General features: G+C 40.7%; 1 protein-coding gene across 9 annotated transcripts in view; it reads right to left on the bottom strand.

The window, feature by feature from the left end:
* Positions 1–27,538, bottom strand: part of ZNF462 (zinc finger protein 462) — an 87,940-nt gene that overhangs the window by 29,888 nt on the left and 30,514 nt on the right. For 5 of the 9 annotated variants that reach the window (XM_015849603.2, XM_015849607.2, XM_015849605.2 and 2 more), the window contains 6 exons: positions 19,723–19,974; positions 13,667–19,146; positions 12,561–12,725; positions 10,731–11,002; positions 7,351–7,469; positions 3,447–3,638 (listed from right to left, as the gene is read on the bottom strand). In XM_015849603.2, coding sequence (XP_015705089.1) covers positions 3,447–3,638; positions 7,351–7,469; positions 10,731–11,002; positions 12,561–12,725; positions 13,667–19,146; positions 19,723–19,942 — 6,448 coding nt within the window. In that variant the 5' untranslated portion in view covers positions 19,943–19,974. The remainder of the gene's footprint in view (positions 1–3,446; positions 3,639–7,350; positions 7,470–10,730; positions 11,003–12,560; positions 12,726–13,666; positions 19,147–19,722; positions 19,975–27,538) is intronic. The other 4 variants (XM_032441160.1, XM_032441161.1, XM_032441163.1 and 1 more) reach the window with 4 other exon arrangements.

Raw genomic sequence — 27,538 nt, 5'->3', positions numbered from 1 at the left:
AAAAGAAAAAAAAAAGAAGAATTGACTGTTTTACATCTACATAGATACCTAGATTAGGGCACAATGTAAACAGGGTGTACTACATATAAAAAAATAATTATACAACATGCAGAACAAGAGGTGGGATACAAAAAACAGCATCTTCCAGCAGTGCTTCTATAAGAAAGCCTTCACAGGTGACACACATCTGAGATGGGCAGACACCTTTTTATACTACTTGCCTTGAGAGAAGCATACAAGCAGCTGTTAGTATTTCTAATGATAGTGTTGCCCAAAACATCTAGGATATAAACACTTCAGACACTCTTGCTGCTACCAACAGAGAACTGAGGTACAGAAATTTAAATATGTTTGCATTTTTTTTACAGAATGAATCAATCTGACAAAATATAAAATAAATTTTAAAAATTGTCCTAAGAAAGGCACTTTGGCAAACAATTTTTGCTCTTATCCCAGAACTGCTCCATTCAGACAAGGATTCTCCTTTTACAGTTTGGTTCCCTTTCCCCTTTTCTCCATTTTTATCTCATTAAACAATGAGTTCTGCTATCTCCCCAAATCTCTCCAAGGCATCCTGCTCTGTTTCTTACTTCAACTACACTACTGATCCACAAGCAAAACCAAATCTTTTCTACAGCCATTTCAATTATACTAACAGCTTCATACCTACCAACCCACAAAGCAGGCCCGTAACAATGCAGGGCAGCCTTTTGTCTGCCACTCATCCCATTCCCTATTTCAAGTTCACATCCCAAATGAAATAATTTGATAAGAACCCACATATAGTTCATTTATATACGGCAATAAAATCAAAATTCCAACTACACTACTCTAAGTCCTGTTTCCAGTAACCTCCAGCTGTACATGAGAGCTGCTCAAAGAGATGTGCATTTCCTACTACTGGGACAAGTCCTTATCTAGTTTGATTTACTCAAAATTGTGTCATAAGAGCCTCCATTACTAACACAAACTGAAGCCAACTTCCTCATGAAAAATAAAGAAAAAAAGAAATAAAATAGAATACTTAAAACAGGTTATGCCTTCCTCAAACAAGGTTGAAAATGTTAACATTGTTATTATAACACCTCATCTGACTAGTTCCACAATGGGTCAAAATGAAATTGTCGAAGTGTCTTAACCAATAACTCTCTAAAGATGACCATGCTAATAAGGACAGCTTCTGCCTTCATTTCTGGCTCCAATGCAGTCCTGAGTAACTGAGACAATTTCCTAAGGTGTTTTTGTTAACAGATTATATTTTTATTAATTTACGTTAAAGACCATAAAATTATCCTCCACAGAGACCTGTGATTGAACTTTTAACTTCACTAACCACGCCTTTGAGCTCCTAGGATAAGCAAAAAAAGAAGGAAGCATACCACTGTTACTTCTTTATGTCTCAAAAGCACTATTACTATCCAAAGATCGCTAACACATCAGAAAGGACAGCCACTAAAAATTATTCTCCACTCCTTGAAAGTCAGCAGTGGAACTTTTTTTTTTTTTTTTTTTTTTTTTTTAAATGCAGTAAAAAACAATACAATCACAAGATGTACTCTGCTTGTTGGATTAGCTTAAGCTAGCATTAGCAAAAATAAAAGCTCTGTTAGTAAGTCTTCATCGTACTGTTCCAGACAACCTCTTTACAAAAGGCATCTGAGAGCAGCTGGTCAATATCTTTTGATAAGATTCTGATTCTGACTCCAGAAGTGACTTGCTTAACCACAAAAATATTTTTCATTTCTCTCTTCAAATATGTGTTTCTTTGCTGATTACTTTTTTCTTTAAATTCCTTTCCACTTAGTTCTTTATCTTCCTCTCTTTTGCATTTCACACTTATTTTTGTGGGCAAAATAGTAAAGAAGGGAAGATGGTACACCAAAAACGCCACTAAAAACTACTGATAATATTTAAAACCCTCCTTCCCTTTGCCAGAAACAAAAAAAAAAAAAAAAAAAAAAAAAAAACAACCCCCCAAAAAAACCACAACAAAAAACAATCAAACAAAAACAAACAAAAGACCACATATTTTTGATAAGAAAACAAAAATGAATGAAAAAATCCACCAAAAACTTCCCTCACACTTCTGGGTAGAATTGTTTTTTCCCCACTTCTAACATATAGCAAGCTTTTTCGGCTTCACCTACATTCTCCACCTGTGTGCAACTCATCCATGAATCACAGAATCCTAACATGGTTTATGTTCAAAGACCCACCCAGCCCCAATCCTATGCTGTGGACAGGGTTGCCCCCCACCAGCTCAGCTGCCCAGGGTCCCATTCAGCCTGGCCTTCAGCACCTCCAGGGATGGGGCACCACAGCTTCTCTGGGCAGCCGTGCCAGGGCCTCACTGCCCTCTGAGGAAAGTGTTTCCTCCTAATATCTAGACTAAATCTCCTCTCTTTCAGTGTAAAACAGTTCGCCCTGTTTCCTGTCATTGTCTGACCATGAAAATACACAATCCTCCTCCTATTTATAAGCTCCCTTTAAGTACTGGAAGGCTACAATGAGGTCTTGCTGGAGCCTTCTCTTCTCCAGGCTGCACAAGCCCAGCTGCCTCAGCCTGTCTTTGAAGGAGGGGTGTTCCAGACCTCTGACTGTCTTTGCAGTTGACAGTTCCATGTATGGAATCAGTTTGGTTTTTTTTTGCCTAAAGACCTACTCTCTTATTGTTTGGCAGGAACTGTCACCCAAAACATACCTCATTTTCTAGCACTTAAGAAGTCTTCACACTTCCTGTGGTACCATACAAAATCTCTTCTATGAGTCTGCATTTTGCCTGTAAACAGCACCCTTTGCTGCTTTCTAAGTATCTTCTGGGTATTCCTCTAGCACTAAATAATTAACAGCTTTCAAGGAAAATATACAAAAGAAAACAGTTCTTGAATTCTCCTTCTTGCAGATGCAGCATACTATCTAGATGTACTTTTTTTGTCCTCTGTAGTGAGAGCAAGAGGAATAATTACTTTTATTATCATTACATGTTCACATTTTAAGCTTAAGCTTATGATTTCACTGAAGTTCTCTAACAAGACAAAGGGCTGTTTTTCAGGAGTGTGGATGGAATTAGATGATCCTTTTCCCACTAGCTACCAATAGAAGCTCTGCCTTTGAAAAAATTCTGCAATTTGAATCTTGGTAAGAAGTAAAGCCAGCACTGACATATTCTAAGGTCAACTGGTGACAGGACAAGTTAATGAGGTATGCACTAATGAGGATCAAGAAACTGTCCTAAATTACCATGTATACTTGTTTTTGATGCAACTTCTGATTTTTATTAATGATCAAATGAAGCTGCTTTTTAAACAAGCTGCCTGCTCCTTGTTTTTTTTTTTTTTTTTTTTTTTTGGGGGGGTGGGGGTGGGGAGTTTTTTGGTTGTTGTTTTTAATCAATATATTAAGTGGCACCTTAGAAAATTAAATTCTTGCTCTGAGGCACCTCTTACCATTAGAGTCCTCCACTTCTTCAGCAGGAGTGTGGTTCTTGGAGGTGTGGTGGGCGTGTGAGGCTGCAAGGTTGACAATGCGGGGTCTTGGTAGTGTCAGTGCTTTCCCATGCACTTTCAAGGAATGCTCTTTCAGCTGGCTGATTGTCATGGTGGAAAATGAGCAGGAGGAACATTTGTAGGCATGTTCACCTGGGTGAGCGAAATACAGGCAAGTCATCAGCTCACAAAAGAAACAAAATGGGGCCCCCATACTTCTCCTACTGAACTTGGCAGTAAAGTTCCCATGGACTCCTTCAGCACCAGACTGATCCCAGTGAGAACAAGCTATGTGCGTTTCCTTGCTGGAACAATATGGAGTTTGCTCCATCTCTTGGACATCTGTAGATCCTTGTAAAGTGATCGATGCCAAAAACAGAGACCAAACTATTAGCATGTCTGTGTTGCATGGTATGAGAAGAAAACAGACTCTGAGATGAAAATGGAGTCACTGAACTACAGCCTTTCCAAACATTTTGGGGAGCACAGCAACTAAAGAAGGTGAAGTAATTTGTTCTGCATGCAGCTTAAAGAAGCAAGAAGGACACTAGAAAATGCTAACAGAGGTCCCTCAAATAAAAAAGAGGGGGAAAAAAAAAGAAAAAAAGTGCAGGGAAAAAAAAAAAAAAGCATTTACATTTGGGGAAGAACGCATTTTCCTTACAAAAAACTTGCCACTACGCAGGAATATTCTGAACAAAACTGGTAACCAAGTCAAGGTTGGTTTACAGCAAGAAGCAAACATGGTAATATCAAGAAAAGTGCATATCCGCAAGGCTATGTGAAAGCGTGTTATGAAAAAGCACCAAAAGAAGTGAAAGAACAGAAGTAATGAACAGTAGTGAACTTAATTTTGAACACATTCCAAGCTACAGAGACAGCAAAACAAAGGGAAACAAATCCTTAGATAAGATTTGTTTTGCATTAAGCATGGAGGCAATTGGAACACAAAGTGAAACTGTCCCAACAGAAACAATGTGATATTACAGAGGTGCCAAGTTATTGTTTTGGAAGTGCCACTTCCATGTACAAGAGTAACACTGGCCACATACGAGTTGTACACGAAGAGCCAAAACTAATATTGGAGTGAAATACTCATGAACAGTAACAGAAGAACAACAGATCTGGTAATGAACAAGGCAGAATATGTTTTCCGTCTCTCAATAAATTTAGCAAACATAGTTCTTAAACAGCATCATTTCCAACACCACAAGTATGTGAACCAAAAGGGAACGTGTAAGCATGCTTATTTAAGCAAGTCAGAGAGTAAGCACACCTGAAAATATTATTATACAAAAAACATAACACTCAACCCTCTCTCCCAGAAAAATTATGCTAGTATTTGGGATAAAACACAAACTCTCAGAAAGCCTTTTTGGTACATCTGAAAGAGCCCAAACTGATGAAATGAGAAATTGTCTTATCTGTTTTCAAATAATATTCCTCACCTGCATATTACATCAGAATTATGTATTACTTTTATACAAACAGAAAAAAAAAATCATGTTTTGCATACCACGTACAAAAACGTACTTAATGGAACAGGATAATACACAGCCACAAGAAATTCCCAAAGTATATAGTATCAGTGAAATACAGATATAAACCTTCATAGTTTGTCAGAATAAGAAATTGCTGGACAACAGTGGGCACCAACCATTAGCTTAAAAGCATCAGAAAACATTAAAGGAAACACATAACATATTAAGAAGTCTGGGCACAACTAATACATGCATCCACTATTCATCAAAAACAGCTCAGCAGAATATCAGCATGAAAGGATGTATTTTATTCTAGAGGTAAGACTATAGTTTTGCTCATTAAAGTGCATTTTCAACTGCTAGTTTTGCATTTAATAATCATATTAATATACACACAAATAAATACATGTAGAAATTTGAGGGGAGAGGACAGTACCAACACGTGGAGCGTGATGTTCCAGATTACATAGAATGCGAGCAGGGCCACAATGCTCTGGCACTTTAAGATCTTACTGAACTTTAAAGATCTCCAGGAGACTCTAGACAAATAAATAAAGGGGTAAAGAAATTTCTACTTCTAGATAAACTGATAATGAGATGATTGACAAGAGAAAAAATGGTAACAAAAGAAGTTCAGAAAACCACTGCATCACTGAAAAACTGGGGAGTCTGAAGAAAATTCTTTAGTGTGTGTATTTCTGAAGTACTGACTCTCAAAACACAACAAAGCAAAACTCTGACTGAAAAACATCCAAGTAATTTTCTGTGATGCGAATATCTGGTAGAAATGGACTGAGGCAGAAACAGACCATAAGTCTTTGAAAACCTTATTACACAAGTCATTGTGCAAAACACTATCCAAGCAACCATGAAATTGTGTTCTTGTATGATGCAAAACATGGTCCTTCAAGGACTGTCCACTAGTCAAGTTCAATAACATGAATTCTTAATAAATAAATCAATACATGAAGAGGAGTATGAAATAAATAGCAATTGCATGCAAACTTTGGCTCTAAAATTCAGGCAGGTTCAAGCAAGGTAACAAAAAGAGTCCACTTTTAGAAAAGAAAAAGGAAACACCCTGTCTGGTGAAGATGAAGATCTGTGTCATCTTCATAAAGGATGTGGGATTCTACAAACAAGAACTGCTGCATACAGTTGGACTGCCTAGAAGGTACAGAATGCCATAGTCCCATACATTATGAGGTTGGCAACAGACCAGCTAATCAACAACACCTATTCAAAATACAGAAAAGGATCCTGGAACAAGTTCTTCTACATCTGAAACCAGCATCAGAAATTGAGTGCAACCAAGATCATCAGTCTCCACTGTATTTTATCTACAAAAAGTGCCTTAAATGATAGTGATAATTATCTTCTTTTTAAAAAATCAGTAGGTAGTTATGAACTCTTTCTGCCTTTTCTCCCCATTTTCACATCTTCCTCCTCCATTCCAACTTGAGTATAGTGAGACATAAACAATAAGAGAAGGAACATACTTCTAGCCCTGTGTCATCTGTTCCAGTAGTTTCTATTTCTGAGTAACCAGGGACAACTGGTCTAGTTCACGTTCTTTTTAGATCAGTCAATATTCTATTATTTGTATTAAACTGCACATTTGGACGGCCTTTTGGGAATTGTTTCTTCATCTTTTTAACCAGAAAGATGCAACAGTAGGGAACACAGCCAGCGGTTCTTGACTCCAGTGTTCTAATAAACTTTCAGCACATGACCTGTGATGGTGTCAAGTGTCTAGGGCCAAGGAATGGACACAGGACACCTACCAGGAAATTCTGAATCTCAAGCTTTTTAATAATCAAAGGTGCAATACTCTGTGATGACCTATCCTGCATGACATCCCCTTCCCAACTCTGGTTCATCAGCAACACTGATATATTTATGTATTCTGCAGTGCGATACAGAGAACTGCAAGATAATTTTCCATGTGTGATAACAGAATGATGATGTTCTGCTGTACATAGAACTGAAGTATGCAGTCCTTGGCTTTACCATGAAAGCCACATGAGAGTCTACCAAAACCAACATTCACTTCACAAGCTTTGTCCCAGCTAAAGCACAAACATAAATAGAAATATAACAAAGTTAAGACATTGGTGTAAGTGGACTGAATAAGTTCATTTATCATTTCCAACAATGAAAATAGAATGGGCAATTTATTAAGTACTCATCTTGTTGAAAATTCTTGTCTTTCCAGAAACATTATCCAAACTTTCACCAATTCCAGTAAGTGCATAGGTTGGCCAATCCTGATTTACCATAAAAATCTTACCCAAATTTGGTGACAAAACACAGGATCTCTGATGAGCAACAAGAATACATAGGCCATTTCTGTTGCTGCACTGCAAAACTAAGAGAAAACTTACCAGCATGAGCCTTTAGTATATGGGTTTTCAGGCGACTATTGTAAGAGGACTTGAATGGGCACAGTTTGCAACGGAACGGCTTATGGTGTCCATGATGAGTCTGCATATGACGATCCAGACTTGAAAAAGAGAAAAGGCAGAAAAGGGAAACATAAAAGAGTAAAGCATTTAAACTATTCCTCTAAATGCAAAGTAAAACATAGCAGTAATAAATTAAATAAGAGGAATATGAAACTCTTCAACTATCTCTTTAAACTTAACAGGTCCACTTACAGAATAAAGCAGAATCTAAACTGAAGAAAAGAAGCAGAGCTGACACCAATTCTGTTACGCAGAAAGCTAGCCACTTAAATAAACTTCCAGGGTAAGATTAGTATAAATTAAATTATACCTCATCCAGATTTTAAAAAGACCAGTTGATAGAAACAAGAAATATATAAGAACAGTAGAATTATCACTATAGACATCTCTTTTCATAGCAGACATTTTTGTGAAAATATGCCTTTTTTGTCCTCTTGATGGTATTAAAAAAAAAAAAAAAAAAAAAAAAAAAAAAAAAAAAGAAAGATAGAAAAGTAATAATAATAATAAAAAAAGATATTTCTGACCAGCTTTAATGAGGATGCCTTCTTTTGGTTACAGCAAAAGCAGATTAGCGATCCTACTCTGGGGAGGGTGCCAGCAGGCTGCAGATGATGAGTTCCAGGATTAAAAGGCAACAGAGTTTCCAGAAAAACAGTGAGGGAGGTTCTGAACATAGCCCAACAAGAGTAGAAGGGGTGGCTAAGAGCAGCCTCTACTTTCTTTACGGAAACTGACAACCTGAATATGGGGATGTGATCACAACCTGCTCTCTCTGTGGCTTCTTGTCACAGCTTAGTGAATTTTTGAAAGGAAAAAGGGCACTTTCCACAGTTTGTAACAGAAGATCAAATTCATTCTAAGTCCTGCAGAGCTCTGCAGCTCCCACATTGTGGATCACAGCCATCAGTTCACAATCTTAAGGTACTAGGCAGGTAGCCTCAGCTTACGTTGTAAACTAGTCCTCTTCCTTGGAAACTCTAACGTTTTGTGATTATGGTTAATTTCAGTCTCCTTACACATGGTGATGGAACAAAAAGGTAGTGCAGACTGGAGTACTAATCATTTGAAAAAACGATGCCCGCATCTACCAATTTAATTCTAGCCACGCTTTACTTCCGTTTGCTTTACTTCAGTCATCAAGCTTTTATGGAGCAAGTCAAGTGTAGGTTATGCCAGCCTATTCTCACTACAGATTATCATTGGATCTTTAGTCCCACACTGTTGTGCTTCAGCCAGAAAATTCTGGTTTACAAGAGCACTAAAGACTGTGTCTCCTCAGGGCCACAAATACAATTAAAAAAATAAAAATAAAAATAAAAAAATTAGGATGAAGTTTGTGGGAAGACAAAATATACAGCTTTTCTGGGTTAATGGGGAAATAAATGTCCTAGATACTAAGACAATGAACATCTGAAGTTGCAGTGGAATTGCCAGGTCACAGCCTGAACCAGTGGTTGAGCACCAGGTGAGAAGGTGTGGCTAACCCAGGGAGCTCAGGTGCAAGCAATGCACCTGAGTGACCAGAAGGGGTGGAGCCTGGATCCACCCCTCCTCACCCTCATTTAAGGGTTAGCAGCCAAGGAAGCAGTATCTCTCTGGATAGAGATTGCACTCCTCTTGAGCTGTTACTGGTTGTTGGAAGGGGTGAGCCAATTTTTCTTCTTTGTTACCTGCTGTTGCTTAAATCAAAAACATGTTTTAAGTAGTTGATAAAGAATGATCTTGTTGTACAGTTAAACAATCTAACAAAGATGTATACATATTCAAACTATTCTGTAATACATACCTTAAGGTGTTTGACATAATAATATTTAAAACTGCATTTATGATCACGTATGTTGCCAGCACCATTCTTCCAAGGGCAGGTGAGATTTAGAAGAACAGTAGATGAGTTAAATACTTACTTGGTTTCTTTCAAAAACTTTATTTCCCATGAGAGTAATTGCATCAAAAATAGAAGATGAAGACCACCTCATCAACAGTAGTAACACTTATTATCAAATCAAGTGACAACAGTGGAGTCATTCACCACTCCCTAGCTTATCAACTGTTCTACTCATAGCACAATACTTTATTCACTGCTAAGGTGGGAAACAAAATGACCACAGACTGAACACGTCTGGTTTTGGAAGCAAACCAGTTGACTAGGTAAACAGCAGGCCTAATGAGGTAACGGCATTCTCATTGTCACCCTTGCAATGTGAGATATCCACCCTTCCCCCATCCCCTTTTTCATTCTTGACTGCTCAATCCTGTGTATCTTTTCAACATGTGTCATCAGCTTGCCATGCCATACCAACAGAAATCTTACTTTCTAAGTAAGGAGTATAAAAATGCATTTTATTGTGCTTTCCCTCCCATATGCATTTGATTGCAGTCCTCACCAAATTTCAGTGTGTATCCAACAGTGTTATTAATGCCTATAGTGAATGAGTACATGGATCATCTCTTCTCGTTAAGATAGTAAGGAAGCAGCTCTCTTCCCAGAATATAGAGAAAATGTTTGTCACGTGTATGATATGTCCCAGAAGAAAGTTTCTCTGTCAGTTCTAGATGCCTTCAGAAAATATCCTTTAACTGCCTTTTTTTGGCATGCGATGTACATGAATACAGAATATTACCAAGCTGATGGCAAAGTCAATCACTAGGAAGAAAATCTGAAGGAACCTGCCTATTTATTATGACTTCATATTTCCACTATGCAGCATGAGACAAGGAAACAGACTGATGAAGTCACATATATGCCATGCTTGTATGAAATTGAAATGTGCAGTTTCAAGCTATAAACATCATGCTTAACAAAAAAGTCTATTTTTAAAGGAAAGTTTATAATAGCTATCTAACATGAGAAATGGAAACTCAGATGTCAAAAAGTTGTAGTCATTGTAAACAATGTAGTTATGCACACCAGAAGCTTGCTATACACTAAAGATTAAAAAGAATGATACTTCACTCTTATTCACTTGCCAAATTGCATGCATGTGGCAAGGTTTCATAATTGGTGGGATTCACTGTTCACCTACTTTAAGAAGCTGCATTATTTTCTTGCATGCTTTTCCTCTACATGCAACAAAAAGGGGCTTAAAAAATTCAGGCTATAAATATGTGACCTTTTATAAGGAATCATAAACAATGACGGTCAAAGGTTTTCCTGTGCAGAAGACACCTGAATGCTGAGAGTAGTGTTGAGTAGTGTTGCTCAATATCAGTCTGAGGGTGCTTTCCTATGTCAACCTACAGAACAGTAGTTCTAGTCAGAGTTTCTTTTGAAAACAAAATTGAAAGCCACAACTTACTTGTGCCTGAAAGCAGAGACAAAGGAGCAATACTGGCAGCTGTACTTGTCTTCTCGGGCAAACATGGCCAAAGCCAAGTGACTCCTCTCGTGAGATCGCAGACCCTGCATAGACATCAAAACCCGGTCACACTGGCTGCAGTGGTAGCCCCCAGGCCTGGTTTCATCTTCCAAGGATGCTCCAGATTCAGCTTCTGCAAATTCCAGAATGCCAGGGTCTTTGGCTCCCTCAAAACCCTCCAAAGTTGTGTTTGAAGAATCTTCAGCTTCCTGCTAAAAAACACATACCACCCCAAAGCCATCAATTCTCTCTCCCTTCTGCCCCTCAGGCTTTCCCATGTGTGCATTTTAATACCTAGCTTTCCCACTACATTATTTTTCTAAATATATCCCTATTAATGGCTTCCTGGAAAAACAGGCCTACTCCTGGGGGGGAAATGCAACATATATATAGCTTAAAATAAGAGTCTCCTGATAGTCAAATAATGCGAAGAGACAAGAAGCTGAATCAGCTTTCTCTCTATAGTCTTTATATAAATCTAGGTTTGATGAGTGAAAACTTGCTAAGATAAGTTCACTTCAGCTCATTTTCATGTATCTTTACAGCATGGCTACTCCACAAACTAATAGCCTTGTCTGCTTTACTATGTAGCTGCCCATTGGTGTCAGATTCACAAGAAAGAAGCAGGTACTCTAAGATTCTAGGAATCTTCTTAAAAAAATAAACGTATTTTCTTATTCACTTTCTTAACTCTCCTGTCCTTTCATTCCTCTAAACAAAGCATGTATTTTTGCAGCAACTTAAAAAACCTATAAGAGTTTATGTATCATGTTCTTTTAGCCTTGGATTTCAGATTTTGTTCCCAGCTGCATAGTATCTTTATTCAAAAGATGGCATTGATCCCAATTAAATTCATATGAGAAGCAGGGAAGAGAAGAAATAGTCCGAAAGCAGGGAAGCCGCCCAGTCTGTCAATACTGTCAGGTAAAGTAAAAGAAGGGCAGTTGTAGGGCAATGAAAGCTCTCTGGAGGGAGCATGAGCGAGGCCCCAAAGGATTCTGCTTCCTTACAAAACTTAGCTTGTGTCACGAAAGAAGCATCCTAAGTCAGACCTGCAGCAGGAATCTTCACCAAACTGCAGCACAAGGAGAAGGGATACACTGATACTTCCTACAGCCTTATTGTACTTGCTCTGCCCATGCCTATATAGTAGAAATCAGACTGTGTAGCACAGTCTATCCTTGGAGATGTTCTACAAGACATCTTCTTTCATGGGGAGAAAGGAACGACATGCTTACAGCTAATCACCTGAATGGTACCAATGGTTCAGCTGGCCATTTGAACATTTTGTTTGGAGCCAGCAAGGAAAATTCCTGTGGGAAGGCATACCATAAGCAACTTCATCCACCTGAATCTGCACGCTTACCCTTCTTTAAAAAACAAAACAAAACAAAAAAAACCAAACAAACAACAACAACAACAAACATCTCTTTTATGGTTTAACCAAGTAGAAAAGTAGCCCACAGTAGCTGAGAGAAAGCCTCCTGCTCATAAAACAAGTCTGTTGGTCATCAACGACATCAACTCCTTTGTGGCTGAGAAGAAATGAGAATTAAAGTCTTCGTGCCCCTAGATCAAGAGTGGAAAAAAGTTAAAACACCTTAAAACAAACCGCGTGCACTCCAAGAATTCAAAGTTAGATTAAAAAATCATGCAGAACTAGAATAACTGACTCAAAATCCATCAACGACACAAGAGCCCTCCACAGGTTTTCCATGAGTCCTTAATTTTAAACAATGCAAAAAGTTGCGGTAGTTTAGAAATTCTCACCTTTACTGTAGCTGACACAGAAGAGACATTCCCATACTGGACATGTTTGCGGAGGTGATTACAAATGGCTCGAAGTGTTGGATGGACTTCCACACAAAATTTACACTTGTAACCAACCACTTTCCGCTCTTTAAGTTTTGAAACATCTTCCAGGTGTCCAAAAGCCTATGAGTACACAAACATAGATCAATTCATACACAGAAGTGTACTTTGCTATCTCATTTTTAGGAATACGAACTAGATTTTGCAGATGGAGGGAAATTAAGCTTGATGTACAAGTCATGTTTTCAGAAACAGCAAGGTCATTTTCTGCTGATGTCTATTAACGCCCTCCAGAATAAGAGGGCAGGACATCTGTGCAACAGAAACTTCCAGTTTCTGTGTAACAGTAGTACTCCAGAAGACTATGCAATTTGAACTGTGAACCTGAAACTGTGCGCTTTCATGACACCTCTACTCCCCTAACAGCTGTGAGGATTATTTTCTGCAGCAACTGTATTCCACACTAAGCAGAAGGAATGGAGTGCATGAGCAGGATAAAAGAGCACAATTTGTTTTTCTGATTATGGGGCACTTGTCCAAAGCTTCAGTCATCAGACAGATTACTATCATATTAGCATTTAGTGGTTTATAAAAGGAAGTACTGGAAGAAATGAGAGTGAGAAGTAAACTAAAGTGTTATTCAGTGGTAAACTTAAAAAGGGGCTGGGGCATTTTATAAAGAATCTAGTACATGGCTGCCTTGCAACGAAAGAATACGGAACTGTCAGATCCAGATGGCCTTCCAGAAGGGTAGGAGGAAGGAAAGATAAGGATAATACTGAAGGAAGCAGTTAGAAGGCTCAGGGCCTCCTACGGAACTAGGGAGGGGTGAAAGATGAAGGAAAGGATGAAGGAAATTAAAGCAGAATGTGTAATTGACTTATGGAACTCAACTGGCAAGCTGAGTCATTCATTAGCCTGTGGTCATTTGGCTGTCAAACAGAACATGCAAGTGGGCATTAGTAACAGGCAGCCTCTTGGGGTGCAGAAGGTTAGTGTTTTTGTTTTTCTCCCTCTGCAGGGAAGGGAGAACAGGGAAAGAGACCAGACACACAGATCCTTACCCTCTCTTGTTTGAAATCTGCAAAAGCACCATCTGCGTATTTCTGCTTGCTCAGAAGCTGCTTCCTCCTCTCCTGACGTTTGGCACGTTTCTGGAACTCCTCATTGTGACCATTCAAGTGTGCAGTCAGCTCTGCTGTGCTATGCAATTTCATATCGCAGTGCTTGCACTGGTAGACAGCATTCTGAGAGCGGGTGCCACTTCCCAGTATGGTAAAGTCTCTCTTCAAATCCTTGCTGTGGTGGTCAGTGTAATGCATGCACAGCAGCTCTGCTGTGCTAAAGGACAGCTTGAAACATTTTATGCACCTGAAGGGAAGCCACTCAATTTCCTGAGACTCACTCTCCACTTCAGGCTTCTCAAACTCATTCCTCTCCTCAGCTGGAGTCAGCTTTTCATGCTCATCGGCATAAACAGCAGTGAAGTAACCCCCAAGTTTGCTTGCATGCTGCTTCTTCGGGAAAACACCAGGGTGACGCTTCATATAGTGGGACACAATACCCTTTTTGCTGAAGGACTGGAAGGAACAAAGCGAGCATTTCTTCTTCTCTACAGCTCTCCTCAGTTCCTCACTTAACTGAGGAGTGTCATCTTTGGGAGGAGATGGAATGATCACTTTATTGGGTTTGTCGCTTACTGTCCTGGAGGCTGCTAAGCAATGAGTGTAGTAAGCATCAATGTCATGTCTTTTCTGGTAGTGTGCCGCAAGCCCTTTGCGAATAGGGTTGGTGTAGGAACACAAAGCACATTTGAAGAGGTTGTTCTTGCCCTCCGGCTGTGCTCGGACATTGTTATGTTTGATGCGGTAGTGCCTGGCTATCCCCTTCCGGGTAGAGCAAAAATATTTGCAGAGCTGACACCGGAAAACTGTGTGAGACACTAAATGAGAACTGGAGAAATGAGGCGCTGCAACAGAGATTTCTCCAACATCCTCAGCAGCAATTTCTGGAGAGGCCTTGATTTCAGTCACCATGTCTGGCTCCAGGGAAGCAGATACTTTTGGTGGTGACTGGGCAAAAACATCAAATTCAGGCTGATTGTGGTATTTCTCATAGTGAATTTTGAGCTTCTCCAGTGTACCATGAGTATAAGGGCACAGTTTGCATCGATAAGCACCATAGCCTTGCTTGAAAATCCTACTCGTCTCTTCCACATCATTCTGAGCAATATCAGTTGACTGCTCCACATCATGCACAAAGTCTTCAGCAGTGACCTTTATTGATGGGTGCCGCTTCTGGTAGTGTGTGAGAACGCCATGAATGCGAGTGTTAATGTACGGGCAGTGTCTACACTTGTACACAGCACCTGGATTAATGTCTATATCCTGAGCAAAGTCTGCAGCTTTCACTTTCATGCCAGGATGTTTTTTGCCATAGTGGGTCAGAAGTCCATGCAAATTGTTGTATTCAGACTGGCAAACTGTACACTGATAAGGAGTAGAGGAGATGGCGGGGTTTGCAGAAGCCAGCTGCACAGTTTTTTCCTGGGAAAGGCTGGGATCCTCTGCACACTCTGCTTCCTGGTCCATCTGAGAGGTTGTTATCTGGTCTTCAGACTCCATCCTGACCCCAGCTTCATCAGGCTGTGTCCCAGATTTCTCAGCAGCATCTTTCTCCTTGATAATATCTAACAGCACAGATTCATCCCCATTCATGGCCCAAGGGTGAAAAGCTTGGTAGTGATTAGTAATATCCCAAATGGAAGATGCTTCAAAAATGCAGTCTCTGCATTTATAGGTTTTTGCTTCTGCTGGCAACACTAGGGCAGGAGGGGAAGGATCAGGGCCTGCCCAGAGTTTAGTTGCCATGTAAGTATAGTCAACATAATGCTCAGGATGTCTCCTTTGGTAATGCACAAGCAAACCACTTGGCTCTGTGTGTGAATAAATGCACCACTCACAGTGATAACCAGCCTCTATCAAACCATCCAAAAATGCCCATCTCAGAATAGATGTAACTGTGGCCTTCAGATTTGGGTGATCTTTCTTAATATGCTTCCTCAGTGCATAGAAGTAAGGTGATGTGTAGCTGCACTGCCTGCACTTGAGGGCCCTCAGCTTGGACTTGTCCCGTTCAGTGCTAGAGGTGTGAGCAGACACGCTGCCAGATGATTTCTTCTGGCTGCGATCGCAAAGGCTTCTAATGGTGGCTGTATGCTGTCTAATCACATCTGCATTAGCTTTGAAGTCACGATGCTTCTTTTGATAATGAATGAGCACTCCTTTCACGGTTCGGTTTCCATAATCACAGTGTTGGCAGAAAAACATTTCATTCTCAGGAGGATTCACAGAGGTCTCAGAACCACCTCGGCTCAACTGCTGCATTGATACTGGTGGCCTCTGTATACCAGGTGGCAGCTCACCAGCCCTCATCATTGCTGCAGTGGGAGGTGCCTGTCTGATATATTTGGCAGTGACCTTTATCTCTGGGTGCCTTTTCTGGTAGTGGACAAGCACTCCCACAACTGAGCGGTTGCTATATGAACAGTGTTTGCAATAGTAGAGTTCAGTAGCAAGGTCTGGTGGTGGTGGGGGAGGTGGAGAAGCCAAGTTGGACAATTTTGGGGAGACAGGTGTTCCCATCTCAAAAGACATCTGAGCCAGGGCAGAGCCTCTTTCAACAGAAACTACACGCATAGTCTTCTGAATTCTGAAATATGATGCTTTTTCTTCAGGGTGCTTTTTCTGGTAATGAACCAAAACCGAATGCATATTAGGGCTTGCAAATGAACACACATCACAGTCATAAACAACCACACTATTGACTGAAGGTTCCTTCTGATTTTCACATTCAGGGCTAAAACTCTTGGCAGCACTTTTGTTAAAGCCAGCTGGCACACCAGCCCCGCGAGCCACAGGGGTAGAGGTTGCCATAGTTTTTGGAGCAGAATTCAAGATCTCTCTTAGTGTTTGAGACTCTGTGTTTAGTCCTTCTTGCTGCTCAACAACGTAACTTGAAAATATCATTGCATTGTTAATTTTCACTGTGGGATGCATTCTTTGGTAATGTGGCATCAGGCTTCTAACATTCGGGCTTGTGTAAGAGCAGAAGCGACAGCGGTAGATCAAATCAGAATGATCAAAGTTCAGTACATTCATAGCTTCAGGGTGATGCTCTCCATAATGCTGCTGCAAATCTTCAAAGTTTGTGTAGTCAATATAGCACTCAAGACATCGGTATACTGCACTATGATCATTGGGATCCAAAATATACCTAAAGCTGAATTTAATATAGGGATGCATTCGCTGGTAGTGGGTGCTAACACTCCGGGCAGATTTGTTGCTGAAATCACAGTGTTTACAATAATAAAGCCTGCCAGAGTCACTGAACTCTGCATTCTCGTTATTCTGATCAGTACCATACATGTTTGACTGGCCCCCCAGAACAGAAGCATTAGGGCTCTGATGTTCCTTCATGGTGACGGAAGAATAATAATCTTCCTCATCTTCTGATAGAGTGAGCTCAATCTCTGCTCCATTGGCAGAATTGTAATCATGCTGCAAGCTTCTGAAGTTTGTCTCCTTCTGGGAATCGTTAGCCTCTCTTCCCCACATTTGCTGTGGAGCATAAGAACTGGAAACTTCTATCATTGGTTCTGCTTGCTCTTCTTCTCTGTCTAACTCCACTTCTATCTCCACCTCATTGTCTTCCTCCTCTTCCTCATCATCCTCTACATTAATCACAGCATCTTCTTGCTGTTTGTTTTGGCTAATTTTGCTCTGCAGATTACTCGCAATTTCATCAATTCTTGTTCTCTTTTTCACTGGTGAGAGATCTAAAGGGAAATCGTTTGACACCTTCCGAGGGGCCTTTGCAACAAAATTATTCTTAGATGAGAGCCCAAGGATTGAGGTCTGGCTCTTTTTCACTGTGCTGGCTGAAGTGTGAGCATCTGCTTCACCCTCTTGTGGTGTGTTGGATGATGGTCCATCGTATTTTGGCAAGTTGTCACAGAATGAGTGCTTGTGCTGCTGATGAACTCTGAGGCCTTTCAAAGTCGTGGTGGAATAGTTGCACATTGTGCACTTGTATGGATGCTGTGAGTGTGGCTGCGGTGACTGCTGTTGTTGCTGTTGCTGCTGCTGCACTGGTTCCATCATCCCAGCAGACTTTCTACCATTTATATTTCCACTCTCGTATGACACTGTACTGTCGTTCAAAGAAGAGGCAATGCTTTCAGCCTGAGAATTCACAGTGTCCCAGTCTGATGTTGTACCTGTATGGCATTGCTTGTGGGCACCAAGTTTCAATGAACTCTTACAAGTAAAAGGGCATTCATCACACTTGTACACAGCCGTCTTCCCAGACAGGTGGATGTTCTCAATGTGACGGGAAATGCTTCGGCGGTGCATCGTCAGGAAAGGGCAAAAAGGACACTGGAACCTGTTCATATACCTTCTAAAGGGAATTCCCTTTGTCTCCAATAGTTTGTTGCCATCAGATCCCATCAGCTGCTCTGCGGACATTCCTGTGGTCTGGTGATCCATGGAGTTCAAGCCATTCTCGCTGTCCATTTCATTTAGCTCTTCATCTGAGCTGGAGTCATTTAGCATACTGTTTGTTTCCAGGTCAGCAGAAGAATTTGTCATATCAGCAATTCCATAGCGGGATCTGTCAGACAAATTAACTATGCTCGAGTTGTGAGGTGACTTAGGCTTCATTTGAGGATAAGACACAGAAGAAAACTTGGAAGATGTAGAAGAGTTGGGCCTGATAAGGGAATTGCCCATAGAGCTCCTGAAGTTTGAGACATTAGCATTTGACATCTCACGTCCCGTTGTATTCATGGAAATATAATTAGAGTTTGGGGAGGCATTCTGGGCACTTTTATTCTGTACATCAGGTGTACTGGTTCCTTCCTGTTGCTGCCTCAGGCTTGACAGTATTTTCACCATGCTGCGGTGCTTCTTCATCATGTGGTCACACCAGCGCTCCCTTCGAGGTGTCTGGTAGCTGCACCATTCACAGCAAAAGTTGCCCCTAGACTTTGTCAGGGGCTTGACCATGGACTCCAAAATGCTCCGCTCCACCACCTCTGCAGGCAGCTCCTTGCAGGGTTCCTGCACTGGCACAGAAGCAGATGTCGATTCAGATAGAGCAGTGGAAGCTGCAGGGGGAGTTGAACTCTCTTTCAGGTTGTTTTTGTGATACATTTTCTGGTGCTTAATAATCCTTGCACGCCTGGGTGACTTGTAGGTGCAGAACTGGCAACTGAAAACTTTGCCAAACCCTTCATGCATCATGATGTTGTAATTTAAGGAACTAGCGGATGGTGGCCCCACTGAGCTCCCCCCAGCCTGTGCTCCATGAACCTTGCGTGTGTGCTCTATAAGGAGGTTTTTGGAACGGAAGTAACGCACACAGAACTTGCACTGGAAAAATTTGTTGGTTGGTTTAGGATTTGGAGCCATATGCTGACCATAGAAAGTCTGGCTCTGGCTATAGTAACTTCCAGTCCCCATCTGACTTGTTGCATTTTGCCCTAAAATGAGAATCAAGGTGAATATATAAATAAATTTAAAAAAATACAGAGGCTTTTTCTCCACCCACCCTGTGTGCTTAAGAATACAACTGCACCCTGTACAGGTAATAATCACACCAGGATTCTCTCACTGCCTTATGGTAAGATCTATGTATATGGCAATGTTCTGAAAAATGACCACTGTGCACATATATGTGTACATATGCATATATGATACTGTGTGCAGTCTGAGATAGGCCATTTCCAAAATCATCTTATGTGGGGGGAGGGAGGGAATCTAGTATACTAATAAAACTGAAAATTCTGAAAAGCTTCATGGTGATGAAGAACAATGAAAAGCTGATGAACAAAAGCATTTTGAAGCAACAGATGAAAAACAGCTAAGAAATAAAACCATCCTCCATATTTGTACTTACAGAAAAAGCTGTGGTCAGAACCAGTATGGCAGAAGCTAAATGCCTGTTTTGTTGCCACAGCAATAAGAATAGTGTAATTTTTACAGTCAAATTAAAAGTATTAGCTAATACATACTGAAGTAAGCCACATGTGAAATAGGAGGTTAGAGTTGAGATTTACCTGCTATTTCATCTGCAATTGTAAATTCATCCTTTACAGAAGAAAATTCAACTTCAGTCTGGTTGCTGGCATTCATGGAACCAGACCTTGGCTGGTTAGGACTTTCCTCAGAGACATCAGTTGGCTGCAGGAAAGCAGTGTGAACATCCTGGATGTGAGCTTTGAGGTCTTCATAAGATGGAGCTCGAAAATCACAGCCATCACACTGCAGCACCTCCATGGTTCAAGGATGATCTTTTACATGAGAAATTTCTGCAAGAGAAAGGATGCAAAGAAGGAAGGTTTTACAGTAATGCCATTTAAAGGAATTCTAAGAATAGGTAAGGTCATGTTTGTAAAGACGGTCATTTCCAGGGATTCCATAACTACTGCAGTGTAAAACTCAATGAGTATTTATTACAAGAAGAGGAACCAGATTGGATTTACATGAAGTCCTATTTAGGTAGCTTACAAGTTGCTGACTAAACACTACAGTCAACTTTCTGACAAATAACTATTGATTCAATGGACTTTGTCCCCTTGGCTTTTCCATTACACTGGACAGAGCTACTGTTCAGAAGTCTGTCTTGTTCAAAGACCAGAACCTGCACACTACAGAAAAAGCAAATTATTCCTAAACAATCATATGCAAGGCAAGATACAGCTACTTTGTGAACTCAAGGTAGTATAGTTTTTTCTGCCTCACCTCCACCTCTTTAAGAGATGACAGAGGGGATTTCATAAATGTGCATAGATATCTAATGAGTGAGAGTCAAGTGGACAAGCTCTTTTCAGTGGCATTTAGCAACAGGACAGGAAGCAGTGGGTAGAAACTAGAACATGGGAAGTTCCAATTTGAACATGAGCAAAAACATCTGCTGTGAGAGTGAAGGAGCACTGGAACATGATCCCCAGAGCAGCTGTGGAGTCTCCTTCCTTGTAGACATTTAAGACCCATCTGGACACTTTCCTGTGTAACTTACTGTAGGTAACCTGCTTTAGCAGAGGGTTGGACTCAATGATCTCCAGAGGTCCCTTCCAACCCCAAGCATTCTGTGATTCCAGTTCTTTGGTAAAATGTTTACTGCTTCATTTGAGCATAATTCTGGAGACATCACCTTTGTGAGATATTTAGGAGACGGTGAGGACTGGAGGAAGATAGGGAATGCAATGGAAATAGGAATACTGCTCAAGTACAACTGAAACATGTAACAAAGACTTATGTTAGAAACAGTATGTCTTCCTTGACTACCCATGTGCCATGGGTACGTTGAAGTACCAAGTAACATAAGCCACGGCAACTTAAGCATTGTCATGAGGGTGAAGAAACTCAAAACACAAGCAACACAAAAGCCTTAGACTCTCCTACTTCATGCAGTATTTAGGCACCAGAGCAACTGATGTCTAAATACTCCTATGTTAACAAAATAATCATTTCTTGAGTTTCCACATGCTCTGCTGGGCTAGGGATAATCTGGTCATTCTGGAGGTCCAAGATGCAAGAGCAGCCCAAAACACTAAAAATTCCACTTATCCGTTGCATAATGAGTACAGAGCTACTTCTGCAGTGAGAAGGCTGCAAAACATTAATGCACTGAGAGAGGATATTGCATCAGGATTTTGTATGAAAGAATGCTTCTTCTGATAGCCTGCTAAAATAAACTTCTAGTAAGTCAAATTCTGGACAGTCTGAGCACACAGACTCTCCACATATTTACCTACCGTACTTTGCAGGCTGCACTGTGTTCCTTCCCTCTCCAACCCCCTCCCTCCCACCACCAATAAAGAAAACGAACGCTGTACCAGCTTCTTTTCTGCTAACAAAGTTACAATAATCGAGATACTAGAGCCTTTATGTGCAAGCACCAGACCAAATTGTGTGGAAGAGGTTGCTATCTGCTCTGGATCAAATTACAGCAGTGAGTGAAGCCCCACCCCACGTCTCCTTTAGCACAGTCCATTAGACCTGAAAACAAATTTTTCCATGGAGCAGACGACTCCTGCATTTAGAGCACTTCACAGAAAAGCAGATCATCCAGTTTTCACTACCCATCCCCCCAAGCTTAGTCCTTTCATCTCAGCCAAACAAGCCACAGCTCTGCTGAATGTGTTTATCACACTTTCAAGAGATATGAGCCCCTGCGTCACTGAAGCTTTAAGACTCACTAAGCTGCCCTAGTCCTCTGAGCTTTGGGAGCAGCCATTTTAGCTCAGACAACTCCAGCACTGAGAGGCTCATAGCTTCTCGCCTGTGCACAACATGGCCTCACTTATCTCAGCTTCATCTCAAGCACATCAGGTTTGGGTTTTTCTCTTTCTTTCTTTTTTTCTTTTTATTTTTTCCCCCTTTTTCCTCCTCTTCCTTGAGTGATGCTTGGAAAATCAGCATCCCCAAGACACAGCTGCTCTTCTCCTGCATGCCTTGTACCCCAAACCATATCACTGCTGTCCCCCTGCACTGCCCAAGCAGCACCTTCTCTCCCTGAGCAGACCGCCAGCAGTTATCTCCCAGGGTTGGTTCCCTGTCCCATGGATGACAAATGGGACGGTTCAATCCAAAAGCACAGCATTTCAGCATCAAGATTCTGGTCCAAGCTGTCCTACAGGCAGAAGCAAGGCAGAGCCGAGCCTCCCAGCAGGAGGAGGACTCGGGGGGGAGGAAGGGGGAGAGGGGCGGACGGGGGGCCTCCAGCCCCTGGGGAGCCCTCCTGCTCGGCGCAGAAGACACACCACCCCACTCCCCTGCCAGATTCCAAAGTCTAATGACCTTTGTTAATCACCAGCCAGCCCGTCTGCATCAGCAAACCCTGCCAGCAGACACACCCTTCAACACAAAGGCTGTAGCTATGCCTTTTAAGAGAGGTTCTCTGAAAGCTCCATTGTGTGGAAGAGAGGAAAAACAACACACACACACAAATCTCTCTTCCCCCCCCTTCCCCAGCCCCCGAAAAACTTTAGACCCTTTTGAAACACCATCACAAAGCGCTTTCAGCTCCGTGTCTTGCAGGACAGCTTACAAAATAGAAAACCAGGAGAGCAAACCTGAAGTTCTGAAAAATAGAATGCTGGGAGCTTCAAGAGATAAAACAACATCACCATCCCACTTCCAGCAGCCACAATTCTTTCATACGCTGATGCTTGGAGAAGGTATCCTCAAGGATGCTCGCTTTTGTCCAAATAATCTTACATCAACAACAGTACCTTTCTGCTTCAAATCAGAAGGAGCAGTTGATAAATCACTAATAGCTACTGATTAAAAGCTAATGAGGACTTTCTAATGGGTTCTAGCTTGTACTGTCAGCAGGAGCTATCTCACAAAGGTAGCACCAAGTCATAGACAAAGTTAATCTTTCTGCTGCTTCGAGGAAAAAATATCAAGTAAAGCTCCATGGATTTCTATTTTATGTGGGTTTTTTTTTGCTGGGTATCGTGCTGAAAGCAAGATGAACCAATTTGGTGAGGAATTCTGCCCTCCCGTTTCCACATTTTTCTTTAAAATTTGAGCATTTCACAAAGACGAAGAAAATCAGAAACTGCCAGTCTTAGCTGATACATCAAAAGAAACTGAAACACAATGTGTGTCTTTCTTCTTCATTGTCTGCATGGAACACGGAACAGAAAGATCCACCTCCCCACCAGGGAAGAGCATTGTCAGTGCAGATGTTAATGCACTGGGAAGATGTATAACCCAAGCAAAGGAGATAAAGCAAGATTTGCATATTTTTCAATCAATACTGGCTAAAACAATACATTCCATACATCAAGCAACACTATCTTCTATACTTAATTTGCTTGATAAAACCTACATTCCATAATCCCTTAAATGTTCACATAGCACCATTAAAAATAAAAAATGAGGGGGAATGAAGGTGTAGGTGAGGATGGAGTTACCAAAACTACTAGCTCAAAAGCAGAACAGGAAGCCTGGAAAGAAAACAAACAAACTAAACAACAACAAACAAACACAACCACCATGAAATGAATCCATAGATCCTACAATCCCTCTAACATATTCACAGCCAATCTCTTGAGACCACATTGCCCAAAGATAATGTGATTTCTAAAATACTCTTACAAATGTGATGCTAACCTCACCAGATTATTAAAATACCATTGTCTGACTTAATTTGCATTTAGAACCTCTTGATAAAATATATGGCTTTAATGTTTAATGTGGAGAAGAGGTATACTCATTTCCCCTCAGAGCAAAAAGCTCCCAAAACATTGAGTACTAGAGATTCTGAAAGCCATATAGTTTTAAAGACCAAAGTTGAGGTGTCAAATTGTTTTCCACATCCTTTTCGGAGCTCCTAAATATGTGAGGAGAACATCAGAGACAGTTGCATTAGGTTTCTAGGTTTTTGAAAATCCAAAACAAAAGATAATTGTGCTTGTTGAACAACAGTCATTACAGAATTTGGCAGCAGCCAAAGTAGTACAAATCATTATGTTTAAGTTTGGGTTTAAGGCTTCAAAATACAAAATTAATTGTGAAGCCTAAGGCACTGACCTCAAAATTGAGCTTTTGTGGTTGACTACCCGTTGTATTTTGAGAAGGAGTCAGCAGTGCTTCTAGAAGTTAAGAGTATGCACATGCACAACCACAACTGAAAAGGTCACTCAGACCACACATGCTGTGTGAATCCAGCTGAGTATTGGTAACACTACATTTAAAATAATCACCAGAATTCCAAGCCTTCCTACAGACAGATGATCTCCAACCCTACCTCATGCAGGCATGTTGCATATAGTTTTCACTTATTGCTGAGGCGGAGCTGAAATCATAGAATCATAGAATCACCAAGGTTGGAAAAGACCTACAAGATCATCCAGTCCAACTGTTCACCTATTACCAATAGCTCCCATTAAACCATGTCCCTCAACATAACATCCAGTCGCTCCTTGAACACCTCCAGGGTCAGTGACTCCACCACCTCCCTGGGCAGTGCATTCCAGTTCCTGATCACCCTTTCTGAGAAGTAATATTTCCCAGTGTCCAGCCTGAATCTCCCCTGCCGCAGCTTGAAACCATGGCAGTGGTCCTGGTCATACTCACATGGCTATGGAAGCAGGAACACCACCAAGCCTGCTTTCACCTGACTGGGCTCCCCAGGAGGCACAGCGTGTGTCAGGGTCCTGAAGGCACCCGCAGGCTTTGCTGCCCACTCTGCAGTCACTCTGGGCCTCTGCCAGGCTCTCCACCTATTCCAGCTCCATTGAGGCATTTATTGCCCCGCCCAAGGTACAGGATTGCCTGTTAGGTGTCCCCTGCCCCCCCTCCCCCCCCCCCCCCCCCCCCCCCCAGTCATGTCCAGGGGCTCTGGGGCTGCTCTGCAGCTACCCATAGCCCTGTCACCAAGGCGTTGCCCCAGTGCCTAGGTGTTTTGTGGCTTGGGGGTGACCCATTTGCCCCTCATCTATCAATGTTTGAACAAAGCATACTCATCAAGATTGGGAGTCACACATCACACTGAACTCACTGGAAACTTCAGTGTTGGTCTTATCTTTTTTGTTGTTGTTACTGGAAACTAAGCCACCAGAAAGATACTAACAAAACACTACAGAAATGTGACTCCCAAGCAGCTCACCATGGACGAAAGCTCTTGTGCTAGTCAGGTTATGAAGATTCTTGGTCCTCTGATGGTTGACTTTGGAGTCATTTGTCCAAACCCTTATAAACTGAACTTAAATACTATTTCTTTCCCACTTTTTTTTTTTTTTTTTTTTTTTTTTTTTTTTTTTTTGCCGGGAGAGATGAGAAAGAGGAAAGAGGAATCCGACAGAACTTAACACAGATGAGACTCCATGGGTTGAGTTGCAACTGTTCACTCATATATGGTAATATGGTAAATTTGTGGTTCCTATTCTCATGTAAAGTCCTTACAGCAAAATATTATCACCAGGAATATGTTTTACTGTCAAAATTTCCATTCTGATGTCCAGTTTAGGACCATTTATTACAGTTTGAAACTCAGCAGTTGTGCCCATGAGAGTAATACGTTAACTGTGTGATTCTTAATCCTGCTGCCCATTTCTTCCAGTAAATACTTTACCAGGCCATTCTCATTTCTCTTGACCTACAAGGACATTCATAGCATACTAAAATACAATATATTGACACTTTCCAGGAAATAAACTTCTTTTAGAGATACATTACAACTCAGTGATAAAAACAATTACCTAAACTGATCTAAATATTTATTTATTTATTTTGCCCAAAATATTCCTGGAAGGCTGAACCTCAAGTGAACTCCAGGTTGGATTACACAAAAGAAGAAAACTTCCTGCTACACTTTTTTCATACACAATACTTGACAGAAATCTCGACGACCAACAGACAGAAAAACCCAATGACCAACTTCCTTGATCCCTCTGTAGTTCAGTCATGATTTCTTTTTGTTACATCTCCATAATTCATTGCATGTGTTCACATTTCTGATACAATGCTATGGTTTGGGTTGTTGTAAAGCTACAGCATAGCTCTCAAAACCTTCTCTGCTGAACGAAATGTAAAAATTGCTCTTTAAGCTTGTAGAAGGCGTCTACACAGTGCTGGTAGCTGCCTAGAAACATAGATGACTTTTTCAGTTCTAGGTAAAAATAATTACAGAACCTCTGGTTATTTTTTCTTGAGGCATTAATAAATTCATAAAATAATCTGAAACAGGTTTAAATGATAAATAACATCGCTATCAGCTTAACTGATTGTTTGAGCCAATGGTTTTAGAAAAGTAAAATAAAATACAGTAACACTGTATCATTTTGAGCAATATATCAAGGAAAAAGATTGTCTTCCCTAACCTCAAGAAGACGTACAAAGTGATAATTATCCCCCTGCAAAAAAGACAAGCTTTTCTAGAAGGAAAGTCAAAGATGAAATACTTAATCTCAAATTCATGTGATACTTAAAATAAATTCAAACTATTATATAAGTAACTTAAATACGTAGAGCCATGAGGTAGGGAGGGACATAATTGTTGCAAGGTACCTAAATACTGATGGATTAATTTTCAGTTCTCACAAGTAATTTGCTTGTTTTGGTTTTGTTTGTTAATTTTTGGTATCCTAGACTATAAATACCTATTTGAAATAAAAAAGTAAAATCTAAATTCCTGAAGGATAGTTTCAAACTTCAAATAACAATAAGAAAGTTCAAATATGATATTGCTACTTAACTGAAAGGCAAATGAAGAAAGCATCTTATGATTGTGTATGTTCCTTTTGTGAAGGTTGTTGGTCAGGCATTATGGTACACTGCATGAGCAAATGAGTTGTAGGAAGAGCTTCAGGCCTGCAAGGTTATCAAATACTAAGTGCATTTGCTGTAAACAAAACTAGGATGCATTTTTCTTGTCTTCTAGATTACGTTTATGGCAAATTATTAATCCTTATAGAAATCAAGGCTCTTTAGAGATTGAACCTCTGAACAGTCCGAATAGGATGTCTATCTTATTAAGTAAGCTGTTTACTTCATTTACTATGCAAAAGTAGTTGTGGAAATGCAAATATAGACTCAGTTTTGTCAGCCTTTCCTTTAGTCCACCAGACTCAATAAACAGAGTACTGCTCTGGCAATGTATTACAAGAACATACAACATATATACTAGAAAGGAGGATAATTCTGATCAGATAGGGTCCTTCTTTTCCACAGAATAAACTTAGCTTCCTTTTTTACCTTTCCTTTTTTTAGGAATGGAAGAAAATTTAGTGATAGGATGGAATGGTTTCAAGCTACAGCAGGGGAGATTCAGGCTGGACATTAGGAGGTATTACTTCTCAGTAAGAGGGGTCAGGCACTGGAGTGGACTGCCCAGGGAGGTGGTGGAGTCACCAACCC

The sequence above is a fragment of the Coturnix japonica genome, chromosome Z, assembly GCF_001577835.2.
Source record: "Coturnix japonica isolate 7356 chromosome Z, Coturnix japonica 2.1, whole genome shotgun sequence".
NCBI classification, from domain to species: Eukaryota; Metazoa; Chordata; class Aves; order Galliformes; family Phasianidae; genus Coturnix; species Coturnix japonica.
This window is presented reverse-complemented; position numbering and strand designations above follow the sequence as displayed.